The sequence below is a fragment of the Sorex araneus genome, chromosome 3 (assembly GCF_027595985.1).
Source record: "Sorex araneus isolate mSorAra2 chromosome 3, mSorAra2.pri, whole genome shotgun sequence".
NCBI classification, from domain to species: domain Eukaryota; kingdom Metazoa; phylum Chordata; class Mammalia; order Eulipotyphla; family Soricidae; genus Sorex; species Sorex araneus.
Window position 1 is genome coordinate 167,547,511 of NC_073304.1, and position 15,365 is coordinate 167,562,875.

Sequence of the window (15,365 nt, forward strand, 5' to 3'; positions counted from 1 at the left end):
TTTCAGGGGGCCAGAGCCACAGTACAATGGCTAGGGCGTGTTCTTTGCATGTGGATGACCCCAAGTTCAATCCCTGGCACCCCATATGGTCCCCCAAGCCCACCAGGAGTGATCCCTGAGAGCCATGGGGCTCTCGGAGCCCTCCTTGACCCAAGGACTGTTTTTAAAGTGAAACGAGCCAGACATAGAACAACAAATATTGTATAAGTTCTGCTCGTATGATGTACCTGTATGATGTCACGTCACTAGAAAGGGGGTCCCTTTCTAGTGGGGTCTGCAAGTAGGTTTCTCCATAAAGCATTCTACAATCTTCCCTTTTTCTGAGGGCTGAGATGGGTTAGGACACAGAGGCATAACAGGGAATAACGAGGTTGGGAAAATGAGAGAGATGGTGATGGTTTGTACAGCACAACACACCGAAGGTACTTGGTGACAGCGAACTGTACACTTGAATGGTTTCAGTGAACAGTTTCTTGTTAATTAAGAAATAAAAGTTTTTGTTTTTTGAAAAGCACGTAAAGGGCCAAGGAGATTTAAGATGCTTGCTTTAACTCTTGCCTTAAACACACCCATCCGGGTTCCATTCCCAGCACTGCGTTGGGTCCACGAGCAATGCTAGGAGTGATCCTTGAGCATTTCTGAGGGTAGCCCAGAAACAGAACAAAACAAACAAAATAATCAAGTGTCCTCTCAGGGGAGGCTTAGGAGCTGGGACTGTGTGCTGCCAGATATCTGCCCATACATTCTATTCTAAACATCGCCTGTGTGATTCCCAGCAGAGCTGAGCTGACTCAGGGCCTTGTGCCCTTAGAAATGACCAAGTTAAGATAAATGTGGAATGTTTTTTGATCTGAAAGCCCTTTATCTGTATCTTTCCCCCTCATGCCCCCACCTTACTCCCCCTCCCCCAGATTAAAAGTGGAAATGGCTGCTTTCTGTCAGAATGACCCAGCGGTGCAGAGTCTTGAGGAAGACACATTCCAGGGCCAAGGAGAGAGCTCAGTGGGTTGGGCGTGGGCTGTGTGCACAGGAGCCTGGCTTCCATCCCCAGCACTGCTTGGTACCCCTGGGCGCTGCCACCCCAGTACTGCACTGGGAAGAGCCCCCTTCCCTATAGGAAAAGAACACATGCTCTGTTCCCCCTGGAAAGGCCTCAGACAGCGAGGTTTACCGTTCATACTTGGTTGTTAGTCATAGTAGGAGTGATGGGGCCAGAGATAGAAGCCAGGCCTTGGGCGTGTGAGATGCTCTCCTGCCTCACTGTCCAGGACTTTGGCCCTAGGCCCTTCATGTTCATGAGCACAGCTCCTTCTTGGTTCACACAGAAAACAAAAACTCAAACAGCAGTCTTCAAGTAGCGTAGTGTGACTCTGCAGTGGATTCTGTTGGGAAAGAAAAAGGAATTGAATTGATGGAGCCCTCGCAGAGATGAGGCTGTACTCAGATCCAAGGGCCTGTTCTCTGGGGCTCCTCTTACAGGTTTGGGTTTGTAAATTTAAGATTACTGATATAATTCTGTTACACAGAAAAGACCCGATACACACTGTAATCTCAGCATTTATCCACTCACTAAAATGTCTGTTGTTATTATGAAAGTTCATTATTATATCTTTCATGTTTATAGACTTCATATGAATTAATGTTTTGTGTATATCCACACATGATTTTAACTTAAATATTTTTAAATTATGATTATAAATATTCAGGATATAAGTTTTCAAAGGTAAAGAGCATGTTGCGTTTTGTAATAAAACCGGTTAATGATCCAAAGGTTAAGTTTTAAAACAAAGGCGTCCTTTGAAAATTTTAAAAAGTAATACTTTACAAGGATGGATCAATCATTTTTTAAAAAATGCCCATTGGTGAAAGTTTCTGTGTTTTGACTTTCTATGAACCAACTTTAAGAAATGCTGGTAGCCACAGAGATAGTACAGCATGTAAGTCATTTTTGCCTCTCTTGGGGCTGCTTGACTGCCCCTCTCCCACTGGTTTTATCTCGGGTATTTGCATATGGTCCTGTAGCACTGCCAGGAGTCATGGAGTCATTCATGAGCACAGAACCAGGAGTAAGCTCTGGGCGTTGCTAAGTGTGTTTCCAAAGCCAAGCAAACAGGAACAAACTAAGGCATTAGGTCAGCAATCTGGCTCAGTGGTAGTGCCCCTGCCCTGCATGTAAGAAGTGCCGGGTTCCCTCCCTGGTACTGCAAAATAAAATCAAACAAAACTAAGAAATGTTGACTGCAACAAAACCACTCTTGTTTTAACCACAAATAGGATTAATTTGGAAACAAAACAGAAAAAGGGAAGATTGAAGAATGCTTTATGGAGAAACCTACTTGCAAACCCCGAATTCAAGGCTAACAAGCCCTCAGGTGAAGGTAGGGGAACCACAGTCATCTCTTTTGGGAGATGCACAGCATGCTAGGTCCTGTCATTTGCTGATTCATACTTGTTTCGATACTCTTCTCTTTCTAGAGTCGACCTCATGTAAGATTAATGATGTTTGATTAATGATAATTGATGTTTGAAAAAAATATTAAAAATATTTTTTTTGGTAACAAACTTTAAAAATGGTAATCGAGGTAAAATTTGCTTATAAGTATGTCGATCTTTATATGTCTTAGGAGCACAATAAAGCATAACCTCCTTTCCTTACTGTTTTTAATTTATTTTTTTTCTTTATTTAAGCACCTTATTTTTTAATAGTTACTATTATTGTCATCCCACAACTTTTAAACACTCTTCTGTCCAGAGTTGCCAAAGAGTAGATTGCAACAAAGCAGACACAAAAAAAAACTCTAGTAATACTTTGACTCATCCGGTAATACAGTTGCAATCGACATCCAATGAACAATAAGTTTCTATTGTTTATGATTGTGTAGAATATTTCATCACATCATATACAGTAAGTAATTGTATGTTATATGAAGATACTTCAAAGAAAATTTGAGGTCCTGGCTGGTTGGTGATGAATTGGGGGCAGGAGTAGTAGGTAAAATTTAGTGCTCTCCTGATCACTTGAACTGTAGAGGTTTCTCTCACTGAACTAGGGAAGAGCTTTGTTTGCAGGGTAAGAATTACTATGACTCAGAACATATGTCCTGTTAGCAATATGGCTTTCAGAAAAATGAAAGACGGTAACACCAGGCTGAGAGTAGTATTTGTGACACAGTTGCTCCCTGTGCACTCATTTGCTACCTCATTTTCACCGCTTAAGAGATGCCTGTGCTTTAGCAGGTCCCAAAACCCTTTTGGTGGCATCTCTATGCCTGAGTATGTTGGAAATTCATCTTATTTTAGTTCATTTGTTTGTTTATTTGGACTTTGGGCCACAGCTGGCTGTGTGCTCAAGGCTGACTTTGGGCTGTGTGCTCAGAGATCACTCCTGGTGCTGGGGGAACGTGTACAGTGCCTGGGATGAACCTGGTATGCCTGTGTGCAAGGCAGGTGCCCTTACCTGCTCTTTTATTTGGCTCCAGTAATAGAAATTTTAACTTGTTGGGAGACATTAAAGATAATTTGATTAAAACTGAAGCAGATCCAGGGGCTGGAGCAATAGCACAGCGGGTAGGGCGTTTGCCTTGCACGTGGCCCACCCGGGTTCGATTCCCAGCATCCCATATGGTCCCCTGAGCACGCCAGGGGTAATTCCTGAGTGCATGAGCCAGGTGTGACCCAAAAAGCAAAAAAAAAAAAAAAATCTGAAGCAGATCCAGAGAGGACAGAGATGATTTTAGTAGTAATTCAGTTTCCTCAGTTTCCTGCACAGGTTTGCTAAGCTTTGGAACTTGTGCTGGTGGAGTCTCATCACCAATGACACAGCAGCTGACCTGCAACCTGGGCAGTGTAACGAATACGGAATAATCCTGTGCCAAATCAGGCAGGGAACTTTATCAAACACCTAGTGCGTTCCAAGTGAAATTGTGGGACAAGATCTCATGAAATGTGAGGCAGGATTTCATCTAGGGATTTGTAGACTTTTTAATGATTAGGCTTCTAATAAAAGAAATAAAGGCACATACTGCCCTGACCTCTTGAGTGAAGTAAAACAACAAAAGTACCCCCCACCCTCCCAAAAAAAACCCCAAAAAACCCAGCAAAAATCCCAACCTTGTGTTGAGTGATAAAGCAGATAAATGAAAAAGTGGGGTGGGGGGATGTGGGGTAAATATAATAAACACACACGAATATGTGTTGAGCAATAAAGCACATAAGTGAAAAATGTGTGTGTGTGTGTGGGGGGTAAATATATAAATACAGACGCGTGTGTGTATATATACACATACATATATATGGAAAATCCTAAATAGATATATAAGCACAGATACACATGTGTGTATGTGTATATGTGTGTGTGTGTGTATGTGTATAATCCTAAATAGACAAATGTCCTTTTCGACCAAACGAAGTCATGGAGTTCTTCCTCATTAAGGCGGTTGGAGACTAATCCAGACTCAGGAAATAACTCTTTGAAACGAATAAACTTAGTTCCGAAAAACATCCGCGTCCAGTAACACCCGAAAACACGTGGCGGGGGTGGGGAGAGAGGCGCCGGCAGCCGGCGAGACTCCGACTCCCGTCACCCCCTGCGGCAGCCGGGCCGGGCGAGCGGGGCCGGAGACGGCGCGGGGCACGCCGGGACTTGTGGTCCGCGGCCCCCCGGCACCTCCCCGCGGGTTTGCGACGTTTAGCGACCATCGCGCCTGCGCCGGCGCCGGCGGCGGAGCTCGGGGCCGTGGCGGCGCGTGCCGGGGATGCTAGGCGGCTCCCTCGGCGCCGGGCTGTTGCGAGGTGTGGGTGGGCGCCGCGGGCAGCTCGGGGCGCGCGGGGTCCGCGCGGGGGGCGCAGCCATGGCGGCAGGGGAGAGCATGGCCCAGCGGATGGTCTGGGTGGACCTGGAGGTGAGCGAGGGCGCCGGGCGGGGACGGCGAGGGCGCCGGGCTCTGGGACCCGGGCCGGGGGCCTGCGCGGGGCGGCGCGGGGGCCGGGCGGGGGCCCTCGGGGCGGCGGAGCCCCCTCCCGGCTCTGCCCGGCCGGGCCCCCCGCACCCGGCGCAGCCGCACCCCCCGCACCCCCGGCCTTTCCGAACCCGGGCGGGCAGAGCGAGACGGGACTCCGGACGTGACTCAGCCCGGCCCCTCATTCCAGAAAGCCCAGGCCCCGGGAGGAGGGTTCGGCTCCCTCCAGGGTCGGCCTGGTGGCCGGGAGCGGGCTGGGACCAGCGCTCGGTTCCCAGCCGGCTCTCGGGGTCTCCCGCCTCCCGCCCGGGACTTCCCCTCTCGCGCCCCCTCCTCGGCCCCCGCCCCCCTCTCACTTTTCCTCCCGGGGACCTGCCTGGGAGTAGACTGAGTTGTGAGCGACACTGAAGTGGGGCGCAGCATCAGCGCCGGGACTCCCCGGGAAACTTCCGAACCGGGGGTGGAGGGAGGACTTGGGCTCCGCATCTGCCGAGAGGAGAACCAGCTGGCAGGCCCGGAGCAGGCCCTGATACTTACTCACCGAGTCATTGATTGATGTTCGGGGCCCGAGGGCTTGCCCAAAGACTGTTCACTGTCTCTTCTGCGTTGGTGGGTTCGTAGGGCAGGAGCAGTCCTGGGGCCGGAGGGCGCCGGGTTCTCCTAGCCCGGCCAGGAGTGATCCCTGAGCGCAGAGCCAGTAACCCCTGAGCATTGCTGGGTGGGGTCCCAAAATGAAAAAAATAAAAAGAGTGTGTGTGTGTGTGTGTGTGTGTGTGTGTGTGTGTGTGTGTGTGTGTGTGTGTGCGTGTTGTTGGTTCTGGGACATAAACTGAGTAGCTTGAGGGTACCCCTATTGCGTAAACTTGTGACCCGAGTTTATAGGCCAGAACGAGGAGTTTTTGTTTGTTAAAGAGATTGATTTCTTATTGCAGATGACAGGATTGGACATTGAGAAGGACCAGATTATTGAGATGGCCTGTCTGATCACAGATTCTGATCTCAACATCCTGGCCGAGGTAGGTGAGCTGGCGGGAGCCGGTCATGCAGCTCAGAATGTGTTGGGAATGAATGTCAAAATCATCGCCCCTCCCCTCTCTTTATTTAAGAAATAAATCCACAGAGCCCCACGGGGTGTCGTAGGTCAGGTAACATGGGTACTGGCACCAAAGAACTCCATCTCACAGCCTGGTTATTTTTCAGGAAGCTGGGGCAAAGTTACAGAAAGGTGCTTTATCATTTACTGAGAGTTCACCATGTGCCTGGCACAGTGGTAAACGCTTTATTTGCATTTGTTCAGTCAGAATCGTTCTAGCCGCAGCTCGGTGGAGATATTGTCTGTTTATCTTATGGAAGAGGATATTTTGGCACAGGCCTACGGAATATTTTGCCCAGGGCTACTTCCCTGGCTGTTGGGGGAACCAGTTTAACTCCTCGATGCCTACCAGTAAGACCAGTAAGAGGTGTCCTGCCAGGATTAATGACTCGAGCCAAAGTTGACTTCTTCACACGATAACCTGAGCTCCAACTTGGCTGTGTAGACCGACCCAAGTTCTGCCTTTTCAGCTAGCGGGCAGTAGAAACAAAAACCCACCTATTGCCTTTTGACTGCGCAAGAAGCCTGTTTGGATGTGTGACAGTTTCCCAAGCGTGTAAAGGGTATGGCTTTCCTAGGGCATCATCCCCAGGCCCTGGGTGACCATTTCCTGTCACCAGCAATGTTCAGAGGCAGCATGATACTCTGGAAGAGGGACACAGGAGGAATGTCCATGGGAAAGAGTCTTTTTTTTTTTTTTAGTTAAAAACGCTGTGATTTAACAAAGTTATTCATGATGCAGTCGTTTCATGCATTTAGTGTTGGACCACACCTATGTGACCTTCCCTCCACCAGTATCCCCAGTTTCCCTCCCATTCCTAACCTGCCTCCCTTTGGCACATAACAAATTTACTTTCTATTGCTTACTCCAACAAAACTTTTAAGAACTGGCAAATAGAATGATCAGAATTAATTGGGAAAGAGTCTCTTTTTCCAAATGTGTTCCCGGAGGGCAGACTTGGTATGCGCTCAGCACTGGTCAGTTTGATAAATCTCCATCTAAGACTGAGTGGGGAAGGTGAGAGAGGGCAGAAGGCCTTGCTTGAGGAAGTGCTATTTTGTGGAGTATCAGACATGTGGAGTCCAGTCTTAGAGTTCCCCCCCAACAATTTGACCTGGAGAAGCAGCCCAGGACTTGGTATTTTTCCCTAGCGCATCTAGCACCTTTCCAAAAGGGGGTGGGGTGGGGGAAGAACCCCAAACCAAAGCCAGCTTTCTATAAATATCTGAGCTTTAGGTTTGGTTGTTTGGAAATCAGTGGAGGTGAATACTCAAGAGAAGTGTCTTTATTTGACCAGCCCTGCTTATCCTTGGCCACAGAAGAGTATTTCCTTTGGACTGTTGATACAATGTGAAATACTGACAGTTTAATGGACCATTTAACTGATCTGGACCCTGGAGGAAATCTGGGTCTGTTTTCCCACAGCTACAGATGAGTGTGGCATTTGTAAATAGACTCAGTCAGATGAGGATAAGGGTAGTTTTTTTTTTTTTTTTTTTTTAAATGCTGAGGGATTGTTGGCATTTAAGTGTCGATTCCATGGAAAAATCTGTTTTATTCTCGTATACAGGTCTGAGGGCAAATGTTTTATGCTGGCAGAACAGCAAATACTCTACTTAGAAATTTTTTTCTGTAGGTAGTGCAGTGTGCCAAACTGGGATCTAGAATGTTATTTAGCCTATTGCAGATGAATAGGATTTTTGTTGGATTTTTTTTTTTAATCAGATTTTTTTTTTTTTTTTACGATGAGAAGATTTTTTTTTTCCCCTTATTTTGATCTTTGATCTTTTAATGCAATGTTAGCTGAGCACCATTTCTGCATCTCCACGGAGATTGCCCGTTTTCCTGTTTGGCTAAAAGTCCTTGTTGGTTGTGTGACATCAGGCAGTTTAGTCAAATTCCCATCGGTCACTTCAGTGATTGCAGAGCCCAGTGTGCAGCTCAGCTATGGAGCAGGCACTCCCAGCCGGCCCCCGAAGCCAAACGTCTTCATGACTCTGTCCCTCCTCAGTAGTGACGATGATGCCTTGCATGTACAGTCTGCAGATCTTCCATTATCGTGGCTTCTTTCATCCTGTGATCTTTCCTGGAAGGGAAGAGATCTGCGGTGCCACCCTCCAGCCCCGGGAACTAAGCCCGGGGGGCTGGCTGGCTGGCAGGGCCCAGTCTGGTTTCTGTTACTGCTGAGACCCCGTGGAAAAACTCCCCATTGAATGTTTGGAGTAAATGGCGCCAGGACTTGGAGGGCCCTTCTTTGATCCCGGGGTTGATTCCTAGCCCTGCATGGGCCCCGGGCCTTGTCGGTCGAGGAATCACTCAATGTGATCCCTCCAACAGGAAGAGATATATATGCACAGTTCAAAAATACATACTATTAAAATCAAAGAGTAGAATTTTATCTAAAATAATTGTACAGTACTTTTTTTTTTTCCTGAGGTCACACCCAGCAGTGCTCAGGACTTAATCCAGACTCTGCGTTCAAGGATCACTCCTGGTAGGGCTCGGGACCATATAGGTGGAGGAGATTGAACCAAGGTCAGCCACAAACAAAGCAATTGTCCTACCCACTGTGCTATCACTCTGGCCCCATACTGGAAGCATTTATTTTACCCCCCTTCTCCTGTCCCGCTCTCCAGAGTTTCAATGAATGTATGATTTTCTTTCTTAAACTTCTGTGAATGAAGGCCTGCAATGGAGTTTGCTTTTTTTCTCTCAGTGTTCTTTTTAAAATAAACCAGGGGCTGAAATCATTTTCTGAAATGACCCAGATGTTCAGTATTTTAGGTTTAGAGTGCTACATTATCTCTCTTGTCATTTTTTTTTAATAAACCTTTACAAATATATGTAAAAAATTGTGTGCTTCCTGGCAAAAATAAAATAAAAGTCACAGGTTGGGCCTGTAATTTGCTGACCTTAACCCAATATCTGTGTCTTCTACTAGTATTTTTTTAGTGTGTGTGTATGTGTGTGTGGTGTGTGTGTGTGTGTGTTTTGTGGGAGTTTTCTGTTGTTTTTCTGTTCTTTGCTATAATAAACAGTGCGGGAGTGAATGAGGACTGTCTTTAGAGTTAACAAAGTGCCCTTATTTTTTATGTTCTTTGGTAAGTATATTTAATCCTTAAAGCGGCTTAAGCTATACCTCAGAAACCCACATCTTCCCTGTTGATTCTGGATGTCTAATGGCTTTTCCTGTCCACAGGGCCCTAACCTGATTATTAAACAGCCAGATGAGTTACTGGACAGCATGTCAGATTGGTGTAAGGAGCATCATGGGAAGGTAACATTACCCAATGACAGGATTGCTGCTTTGGGAATCCATAGCCAGCTTGTCGCTGCCACCTCTGAGGCCCAGCCAGGGCCTTTGCTCGATGGTGCTCAAGAAAGGGTTCAGGGAAGGCGGCTTGGCCAGCCGGGCAGTCCACTTGCTTGTTTACCTTTCGTCTCTGGGACCTCGGAGATCATCTTCTTCTGAATGTCCTCTTTCTTCCCTCTCCTACATTCAGTCTGTCTCGAATGTAGTGTGGATTGTCAAGTATTGCTCAAGTCGGTCTTGGATAAGGTTAGCCGTCAGCTGTCAGAGCAGGGGCAGTGCTGCTCGCCTGGTAATAGTTGTTTCTTGCCAGAGGTTCAATCCTTGGACTTTGAGCACCATTTTTTTTCCCTGCCCCCCACCCCCCTGCTGGAGATGCTACTAACAGTCAGGGAACATAACATAATTTGACTTGGATTCTTTTAAGAATTGAACTTGAGTTTGAACTTGAGTTCCCTAAATGAGCCAGCTCTGGTTATATTTGTCTGCTGTAGAAGTGAAGTTGCGTTTCTGGATGCCTTTGAAAACTGACTTCATGTGTTTCTGGTGGGGGGGCCGGGCATTCTCTCTTGCAGTCTGGTCTAACCAAGGCAGTGAAGGAGAGCACAATGACCCTGCAGCAGGCAGAGTATGAATTTCTGTCCTTTGTCCGACAGCAGACTCCTCCGGGGCTCTGTCCACTCGCAGGTAAAATCCAGTCCTCCGTCCCCCTTGTTTGGTAGCCTCCTGCTGTAGGCTCAAGAGACTGCAGCCCAGAAAGACCGGCCGAGACCGTCTTGTCTGCCGCTTACTCTGATTTGGATCACACCTATTCAAACTTTTAATTTGGGGAAAGCGCCCCGAAACCTGACCCAAGCTCTGGGGTACGCAGACTACCTCAATCAGACGTTTCCCTGTATTTGTATTAGGGGAAAACCCTCGAGTGTACTTGGATTCAGTGATTGTTAACTGTGTGCCCCTTTTTGCTTTGCCTGTCTTATTTTTTGGGTTGGACTTTTGAAAGTCATTTTGCAGGCCTCATGACACTTCATTCTTAAAACATATCATCAAACATTTCCTAAGATAGAGGACATTGTTTTCCTATGTAACCACCATGTCATGATCACACTTAAATTAAGATAATTAAAAATAATCCAGTAACACCCTCTAATGTCTAGTTCATGGTCAAAGTGTCCAGCATTTTTTTAAAGCAATATTTAATCAAGACTCATGCATTTTATTTGCTATTATATCTCTTCAGTTTCAATTGAAAATGTTCACCTGGCCTTTTTTCTTTTTTCCTGTGACGCTTTTAAGAAATGGCATGGGGCCATTTCTTCTAAGATTTGGAAATGCCTGCCATTGTGAGAGGGAAATTAATGTTCTATGGAGATATATTTGTATTTATATATGTAAACTGATGTAGTAACATTTATTTTTAATATTTTAAAAAGATTTGACGTTAAGTTCCAGAGCGTATATTGTATCATTCCTCTCCCCCACCCCCCAGACCCCACCCTTCCACCCCTCCAGCCAATGCGGCCGACTGGTGTCTATATTAAAGTTCTCATATAAGTTGTAGTGTTTTTAAATATACATTGCTGTATGGACACATGAATATGACTGGTTTGTTATAACTGGAATGTAAATAAAGGTTTGTCTACTTATGTGATCCAGTATAAATTTTCAGTGTTAGTGGTTTGAATTTTGGAACATTGGGAGAAAAATCTATGCATCAGGTGTGGTTTTTTTTTTTTAGAGTAACAAATAGATCTGTATGTTATTTTAAAGTATGTACCCTGATAGGTTTATCCTTGTCACTGAGAGGACATTTGCAAATCCATGATGAGTGAACTGTCTACGGGGTCAGGAACCCTCACTTGTCACCTAATCAACCAGACTCAAAACCTCATGTAGAAACCTTTAGGTGCTTTTGGAAATGGTTTGAAATGGGGGGGGTGGGATTCATCTTCATTTCAAATATAGTTTGTGAGCTTTTATTTTCTTTCGTGTAACGTCTAGAAATACACAGATGCGGTATGCTTCGTGTCTTTCTAGGAAATTCAGTTCATGCAGATAAGAAGTTTCTTGACAAATACATGCCCCAGTTCATGAAACATCTTCATTATAGAATAATTGATGTGAGCACTGTTAAAGAACTGTGCAGGTAAGGGCTATATTTAGGATCCATTAAATTGCCTTCTTTAGCATGTTTTAATTGAAAAATCTGTGGAAAGTTAACTGAATAGCGCTCTAGCACCCAGCATCTGCCGAGTGGGTGTACTGACTTCCTCATCCCATTCTCACTTGGGCAGGCCTTAATTCATTCCGGACTGGTGAGAAGGTGGGGAAGCAGTGTCAGAAACCCAGTGTTTGTACTTAATCAGAAACTCGAGGGGCTGCCCAGGCTGTAGCAGCTGCGGAGCTTGTGCATGCCGGCACTTTCCAGGGAAAACCTGCCAATTGCTAAGAACCCGGTGGGGTGACAGAGGTGTGGAGAACACGCCTCAACCTGGCCTTTGCGAGCTCGGATACTGCCGTGTGCAGAGAGTCGGGAAGGGCCAGGAGAGGGGCAGGCCAGGGAAAGCGTGAGACTGGAAGTGGCTTTCTTACGGCCATTTAGTAAGAGCGGAAGTGCTCCTGTTGTTCGAGCAGGTAGAGGCGGTTCCAGAGCACAGGATGGGAAGGGAGGAGGGAGCAGGAAGACGAGGGCCCAAGCGTGTCCCGGATCACGCGGCACAGTGGACTGTCCAAGCCGGAGGCTGGAAGAGGCAGGGCTCAGGGTGGAAGCATCAGCTTGTAAGAGATGGGATTCCTCTAGAAGCACTTTGTAGGATGATGAGAGCTCTCTGAGGAGAAAGCGGGAGGTAAAGGGGAAGGTAAAAGGGAGGACGGGTGAGTCAGCTCCGAGAGAGGAAAGGCAAGGGGAGCATGCAGAAGGGGATGGAGATAATTGAAGAAAGGCAGTCGGCGAGGGTGCCCCTCATGGCAAGCGCTGGAGTGACTGCGCGGAAAGGAAGAGGAGGCTCCAGGTGACTTTGGTGTGTGGTGTTTGGACCTTGGACTTTGTCAGCTTCTCTGGGTGACTGGCACTGTTCAGAGAGAAAGGGCCAGCAGGCGTGACTTTCTCGAGATGTTGGATTTGAAGTGTCGGGGTGAGTTTTAGGTTGAGCTAGCCAGCAGGTGGTGGTTTGACTGCCCATGGCAGAAAAGCAGGGGCGAGCAGGGTGGGCATACCGAGGCGGAAGCCTTAGACCACGGCCAGCTTGGCTTGAGCACACCCAGAGCGAGGGGAGAGAGAAAGGGGCGCCGGCAGGAGGCCCCAAAAGGGAGGCAGGCCGGCGTCATGCCCCAGGTGCAGGAGTGACCGGCAGGTGCTGATTCTGTGTATTTGAGACAGTTTCCTTTGAGAGTTCCATTTCTGCTGTGTGTAGACGCTGGTATCCAGAAGAATATGAATTTGCACCAAAGAAGGCTGCTTCTCACAGGTAAGTGTGGGGCCTGCCAAGGGCTGGGTCAAAGGATACGTTCCCAGCCGCCCACCCCCCCGCTGCCCCACTGCGTGAAATGAAGTCTCCATGCTCTTGTTTTCTGGGGGGTGGGAGCGGTGGGGGAGAGGCTTGGAGGTGGCGAAGGAAGATTTTTCAGGAACTTGAGTCAGATTCGGCCATTCCATCTGGAGATGGGCGGCGTCTGGGTCCTTACTGCAGTTCTGAAATCGAGGTGACTCGCTTTGTACAGCTGTTGGGATCCTTTCGGGTCCCAGATGGGCAGCGGTAACTTCCCAGCCAGCCTGGGGGCTACCTGGAACCTCTTCTGCCAGAAACGCTTTGGGCAGCCTTCGAGAAGCAGTCAGTCCCCGGATACCTTCTGGATTCTTTTGCTGATGGCTGCTTCAGTCCTTCCTTGGGCACAGATGCGTGAGGGCTTTAAAGACCCTGGTGGGGCGAGTCTAGTGTCCCCTCCTTGGCATTCCTCGGGGGGAATGTGCCACTCGGCAGCGGGGCTCTCGGCCACCCTGCAGCCACGAGTGAGGGCAGCCGGTGGTCCCTCCCCTGTGGAGCCGTGGGAGACGCACCGTGGACGTGCCCTCGGGCCTCCCAGAGCCAGTCCGGGGTGCCGGGCCTGAGCAGTCGGTGGTTGGGAGAGCTGGTCATCTTTTCCCGTTTCAGAAAGGCCGTAGGGGCCCTTTAGTGTTGCTCATGGCGTCACCGTCCCCGGACAAGGTCTGAGGCAGCCTTTCCCCCGCCACGTTGATGCCTGATGCAGCCCCTGCAGTGTGGTTCTGGCTCGCCCTGGCCCCACGGGCTCTCGGTTGGCCGCACACCGTGCTCTCGAAGTACATTGGACTCTCGGGCCTGTGGGATTTCAGGGTCAGGGGTTAGGGGTCTCAGGCCTCGGCTACCTGGAGCCCGCGTTCCTGAGGGCTCTGACTCCCCCCAAGGATGGGAGGAGCCAGGCCGTTGCCTGCAGCCCAGAAGTAACCGTGGTGGGACTGTTGCTGAGTGCCTGCCGCTTGCTCTCCACGAGAGGCCCCTGGCCCCTGTTGCTCAGCGCTCAGTGCTTGGCCCCCTCACTGTGCAGTGCTCCCCTCACTCCCCAGACTAGCAGGGGAAGCAGGCTGTGGCCGAGGAGGAGGACTAGGAGATGGGAGATGGGAGGATAGTGGAGGCGGGGGAGGGGCACCCCACAGCAGGGGGTCAGCCTCTCAGCCAGTGCTGGTGGCTTGAGTCAGGTCCCATTTTGTGCAGGAGAACCCTGTCCCATGGGCTGATCACAGAGTCCAGCACTGTGGTCACAGCAGGCTCAGAGCACCCATGGCCGGACCCCCGGCTCCCTTCTCCCGGTGCCCACACCACGCTGCAGTTTGGAAGGAGACTTGAGATTTTACTAAACTTTTTGTTTTTTTTCTTCTGGCTTCTTGGGTTACTCCTGGCTCTGCACGCAGGAATCGCTTCTGGCGATGCTCGGGGATGCCGGGAATGGAACCCGGGTCGGCTGTGTGCGGGGCAGACGCCCTCCCCGCTGCGCTATTGCTCTGTCCCTCCTAAACCTTTTGACCTTGGAGTTCGTTTTGCCCCCTGCCATGGGGCAGCCCAGCACCGTAGGGGACGGTTTGGGAAACTTGACTCTTGTCACGCTTGAGGTTATTTTTTAATCAAACCTTTATTTTTAAGCAAAACAAAACCTCCTTACCTCTGCTTGGCAGAAATCGTCTCCTTGGCCTGGCCGGCTGCTGCGTGCGGTAGCGCCTGGCAAAGTGCCGCCCCCCGAGGGAGTGCCCCCGCCTCCCGGCACCCCACTCAGCTCGGTGTGTTTGCTCGCAGGGCGCTCGATGACATTAGTGAAAGCATCAAAGAGCTTCAGTTTTACCGAAATAACATCTTCAAGAAAAAAACAGATGAGAAGAAGAGGAAAATCATAGAGAATGGGGAAAATGAGAAGACTGTGAGTTGATGTCGGTCCTCACGCCGCGGCCACAGAGTTCTCTGGAAGCGACTGCTGGTGGTATTTGTTTTCCCTCTTTGGTTCACGCTGATTGCTTGGCTGAGCGCCTCTCAGTTAACGCGCGTCTCCAGGTTATTCGAGCAGACAGCACCTGAAATAGTATTTTTCTCCTAACATGCTGTTCCCGTTTCTGACACAGCGCTCCTTTGTAAGTACCAGGCCACGTTCACCCCTTGGTACATAACCTGCATTTGCTTTTAGACTTTCTTTTGTTTAAAAAAAAAATTATTAATAATAAAGCTAGTTCTATTGAAATGCAAACCTTTTTGTACCATCTGTTCTTTAGTGGCTTAATCATTGCGTAATGATATGTATATATATATATATATATTTTTTCATAGTGTGGCTGATGTTTAAATTCTCTTAACTATCGGGAACGGATTGAGTTTCTTATGTTACACGGAAACTTGCTTTGTTTTGCTTTGTAAGTCAGAAGGAGAGTAACTGGAGACAGAGTCAACGAAGCAAAATTGAGGCTCATTATTTGATTTCTGCCATTCCACTATTGGATAAGTC

General features: G+C 48.4%; 1 protein-coding gene across 1 annotated transcript; it reads left to right on the forward strand.

Moving 5' to 3' along the window:
- The first annotated feature begins 4,699 nt into the window (after positions 1-4,699).
- REXO2 (RNA exonuclease 2) lies at positions 4,700-15,110 on the forward strand. Its single transcript, XM_004604707.2, has 7 exons — positions 4,700-4,901; positions 5,891-5,974; positions 9,252-9,329; positions 9,938-10,049; positions 11,400-11,508; positions 12,776-12,829; positions 14,669-15,110. The coding sequence occupies exons 1-7, from the start codon at positions 4,755-4,757 to the stop codon at positions 14,796-14,798; spliced, it is 714 nt and encodes a 237-aa protein (XP_004604764.1). The 5' UTR covers positions 4,700-4,754; the 3' UTR covers positions 14,799-15,110.
- The last annotated feature ends 255 nt before the right edge of the window (positions 15,111-15,365 follow it).

What these genes read in the sequence shown, in the direction of transcription:
- REXO2 (XM_004604707.2), top strand. Translation starts at nt 4,755, where the DNA reads ATGCTAGGCGGCTCCCTCGGCGCCGGGCTGTTGCGAGGTGTGGGTGGG. An exon ending in ATCTCAACATCCTGGCCGAG is followed by an intron (nt 5,975 to 9,251) that starts GTAGGTGAGCTG and finishes TCCTGTCCACAG; the next exon opens with GGCCCTAACCTGATTATTAA. An exon ending in GTAAGGAGCATCATGGGAAG is followed by an intron (nt 9,330 to 9,937) that starts GTAACATTACCC and finishes TCTCTCTTGCAG; the next exon opens with TCTGGTCTAACCAAGGCAGT.